General features: G+C 48.6%; 1 protein-coding gene across 1 annotated transcript; it reads right to left on the bottom strand.

The window, feature by feature from the left end:
• Positions 1–654: 654 nt before the first annotated feature.
• Positions 655–1,879, bottom strand: LOC103643157 (transcription factor bHLH30). The gene is made up of 2 exons (XM_008666315.3): positions 1,628–1,879; positions 655–1,497 (listed from the first exon to the last, which is right to left on the bottom strand). Exons 1-2 carry the CDS (start codon positions 1,793–1,795, stop codon positions 946–948), a joined length of 720 nt encoding a protein of 239 aa, XP_008664537.1. The 5' UTR covers positions 1,796–1,879; the 3' UTR covers positions 655–945.
• Positions 1,880–4,209: the final 2,330 nt, after the last annotated feature.

Genomic DNA, 4,209 nt, shown 5'->3' with positions numbered 1-4,209 from the left:
CTTGGTTATCCGTATAAGTTTTGTTTAAAAGAAATATTAGATGCCTAGATTAGTGTAAAAAATAATTATCGTAATTTACCCTCCCTTTTAGGCGTTCATGTTTCTTTCAAGTTTCAACTAGCTTTTAGGAGTTGAGTATATATACCATTATACCCTAGCCTTCTCTTTTGAGAGATGCTGATTCTGGTGCTTTCTATATCTAGCCTTTCTAAGCCTTGATAGACACTCCCTACACCCTAGATTGATCCATAATTGCCAAATCCAAGTAGTGGTTTGACCGAGATTCAAAATGATCCTTTATGATGTGGAAAGAAGAAAGAGGCGATCAATTTGAGAAGCACTCGCATCATGAGCTAAAAATTAGTGTCATGAAACAAGTCTTACACTATTACATAGAATAATATTGCGATGCAACTCAGCTTCTTTATTCTATACAAGAATTAAAAGAATTGTTCAGTTAACATGAGAAAACTTGAAAGATCCTTTATGTTATGCACAAGTCAAGGAATTGTTAAGTTAAACAAATTTTAAAAGCATAGCCCATCACATGGTGCGGAGAGCCAGACCTTCTATAATAATGAAATGTTGAATCGCCAAGAACTCCTCGATCGGGGCCCCTTTCTTTTTCTGAATGCTACATAATATAGTAATATATATATTCAAACTCCTAATTCGTCGTTTTAGAGTAGGGAAGGCTCAAATATAGCCCTTACAAAATATCAAAACTTTGTTCCGGGGCTTCGGCCAATGCAGCGCTGCAACTGCAGTTCCAGCCTTGCATCACCACCACACCTTGCCCTAAATTCCACTATCGCCAACAGTATACCCTGACAATCCTTAAGATCATACGTACGGTGCTGCTATACGGTCAATGCATCAGCAGTTCAGCATGGACACGGAGTCGCTCGCTTCATATTGGCACGGCCTAGCAGCTCGGCACGGCGTTCACTGAACCCTGGCGATCTGCGCGGAGAAGCGTGGCCGCTTGTATCCTTCCCCGGCGGCGGCGACAACATGCTCGTCGCGGTTGAGCAGCACGGCGCGCATGGCCGCGCGCAGCGTGGACAGCGCCACCGCCCTCCCGTTCCCCGCGGCAGTTGCGCTGCCGTCGTCGCCGTCGTCACAGACCTCCAGCTCCAGGACGCTGCGGGTCCTCCCGCCGACGGTGGCGATCTCTACGCGGACGGGGCACGCGTTGCTGACCGACCGGACGGCGCGGCCCAGGTCGGACAGGAGCCCCGGGCGGTCGTCGCAGCACACCCACGCCCTGACGCGCCGCGGCGGCGGCTGGCTGACGTCGGCGTCCGTCCCTATCCCGCCAGCGCCGTGGTGGCGACCTGCTGGCCGCCACCGGCAGCCGTCCTCCTCCTCGACGCCCACCTCGTCGCCCTCCCCCGGGATGACGCCGAGGCCGACCCCCGCCGCCGCGTCGCTCGCCTTCTCGCGCAGCTCCCGCACGTACCGCACCACCTCGCCCAGCAACGCCGCCTTGTCCATCTGCACGATCGAGCGCGCGGGTCGTCAGGTCAGCCACCACACGTACGCATCCCATGCATGCTGCAGCTCCGATCGTTTTGTCTCTCGTGTGGTAGTCGTGTGTAACGCACGCACGCACATACTGACGTACCCGGGATGCGGAGGGGACGAGGGTGCGGAGCGTGGCGAGGTGGGCGTTGATCCGCTGCCGCCGCTTGCGCTCGGCCTCGCTGTGGCTCCGGCCCCGCTCCTTCCGCAGCGCTGGCGCCGGCGCCGGCGCCGGCGTCGATCGCTCCCCCTCTCCGTCCGTCGCCACCATGTCTCCACCTCCTCGCCCACCTGCCGCCCAAGAAACTGAACGGACAAGCGAGCTGGGCTGGCGTAATGCGTAAACGCTCGTAGAGCTAGGCGATCGTCGTCTGGAAGCGGAAGCGTCGCGGGCAGGGGTTTTCAAAAAGGACACCTATCGATGGCGGGAAACCCCAGGGGGGCGGGCGACCACGACATGCTGGGCTGGCGCAGTGACTGCGCAGCGCTCGGGCCGCGCGCCGACACGCGGTGCGCTTCCTTTTTGTTCGGGGTGGGCTGGGTGGCGTCAGCGCGGCGCCCCCGCGACGACGGCTGTTTTGGCGCCTGGCGCGCGGAGGGGGAGGGGAAGGGTTTCGACGCCTTTTTCCTCGTCGGCCGCAGAGCCGAAGTTTTCGGGGGCGGGCAGCAGGCGCAGAGCAAGGAGGCGAAGGCGAGACAGGGAAGCCGTGTCGCGGGGACATGGGAGCGACACGGCGCCTGTGGCTGATCGCCGCGACGCTTTGCGTCAGGGCGCGGCAGCCTTTGGGACTGGGAGGGACGGATCAGAATTCCTGCTGGACCGGGGCTGCTTTTCCACGTCCCCCCTTGGAACGTAACTTGTCGGCTGGTCAGCGAAAAGCGTCGGCGGGCAAAATGCTGCTTGCCGACTTGGAAAATCACCGCCCCCAGAGAATCGAACCATTTCATACGAAGTAGGAGTGCTATACCAAGTGGAATGATTTACTATTTCGAGAAATTAAGCTATTTCATCAAATTTAAGAGATAAATTTATAGTACATCATGATTGTTCAGATCCGCCTACTGATAGATGATTGAATAGCTGATTTAAATATGTAAATGAACTATTAACACATTTGTTAGTAACACTCATGGCTAATAATTAGTAGATCTAGCTATTTGCTCCAAGTATAATTTAGCCGCTATCTACCATTCTAGCCCAATTTAACCAATTGTTAGCTGCTTGAGCATATAGATCGCTTTATGCCCTCTTTGGTTATTCTCATCCCATATGGATTGGATGAGATTAGAAAAAAAATTGAAGAATTTTGACTTATTTGAGATTTAAACACCCTCAATATATCCCTCCCAATTCATATGGATATAGGTTTACTCTAGGTTTATAGCACAATAGTGTACATAGCACACCTTCTATAATACACTCTCTGCACCCACTCTGTTTCTGCATATAGGTTTACTCTAGGTTCATATATAACAGCACTTTCTTTCTTCATTTAATTTGTTGCCACATAGGATAGATAACGACATGGATTCCTTATAGAGAGGTGGTTGTGCATCATTGCAGCTGCCCTAATCAGGGACGGAGCCAGAAAATTTTTTAGAAGGGACTAAACTAAATTAGTATAGTATAGAAATCTCTCTTACATTGTATATGTAAGCTAAAAATCTTAGGAGGGGCTATAGTGAGGCTCCATAGACTCGGCAGCGGTAGGAGAGGCTCGAGCCTCGCCCGCCCCACCGCTGCCTCCGTCCCTGGCCCTAACAATTCTCTAATCATACAAGCTATACATTTAATACTTGGTCTACCTTCTTCTCTCACAAATAGTCTTAGAGTCTGTGTGCAACCCACTCTCAACTAGCTACTAGTGAGTAGTCCATTTTTCTCTCTTTACTTCTCTTTCTTCCACCTCATCATAAATTTGACATGACATATTTTTCAGCTCGTTTACGTCAGCTTATTATACTTGCTCTGCTCCTGATGGTCTAGGTAATCTAAGACACCAATTAAATATAAATGATCCCTATAGAAAGATATCACTTAATGATCTAGTTAATCTAAGATAAATGACCCCAATAAACCTCATGCAGACCGAGAGAGAAAAAAAAACATGTGAGAATGATCGTGGTGTGTACTTTGATGTGGATAGACGATTCGTGCTTTGGTGTGGGGGCCTAAAATTCGCTATAACGTGGTCAAACTCGGACCTAAAAAGTGTTCCTTAGGATATTCTTAATAGTACTTTTATGGTGGTTCCATACACGTTTAATAATATGCCACATCAAATTATTGGATGACATGTCATAGCATTTAAGATAGCATTTAAGAGAATTGAGTTTCATAGGATAAAACTAGTTTCATGGGGATAAAACTATGTTAACTCGTTTCCAATATCTTAGAAACCATGTGATACGTGATTTATTTCATCTTTATATATTTTACTAAATTCTATTAGTCATTGAGTTACATCATTTAATTGTATGTTAGTCTATGAAATAGTGAAGTAAATTTTTGCATTGAGAGACATTGTTTTATTTTAAGTTTTATGACACTTTAGGCCTTGTTCGGTTACAATGGATGAAATTCCACCATGGATTTAATCTGGGTTTGGACTGAGTGAATCTATACCCCAAACTCAATCTCATGGTTGAATTAAATTCATCATTTAATGCATGTATCTCTCAAAG

Source organism: Zea mays, chromosome 1 (genome assembly GCF_902167145.1).
Source record: "Zea mays cultivar B73 chromosome 1, Zm-B73-REFERENCE-NAM-5.0, whole genome shotgun sequence".
NCBI classification, from domain to species: Eukaryota; Viridiplantae; Streptophyta; class Magnoliopsida; order Poales; family Poaceae; genus Zea; species Zea mays.
Note: the sequence above shows the minus strand (reverse complement) of the source record. Positions and strands in the feature narration are given on the sequence as shown.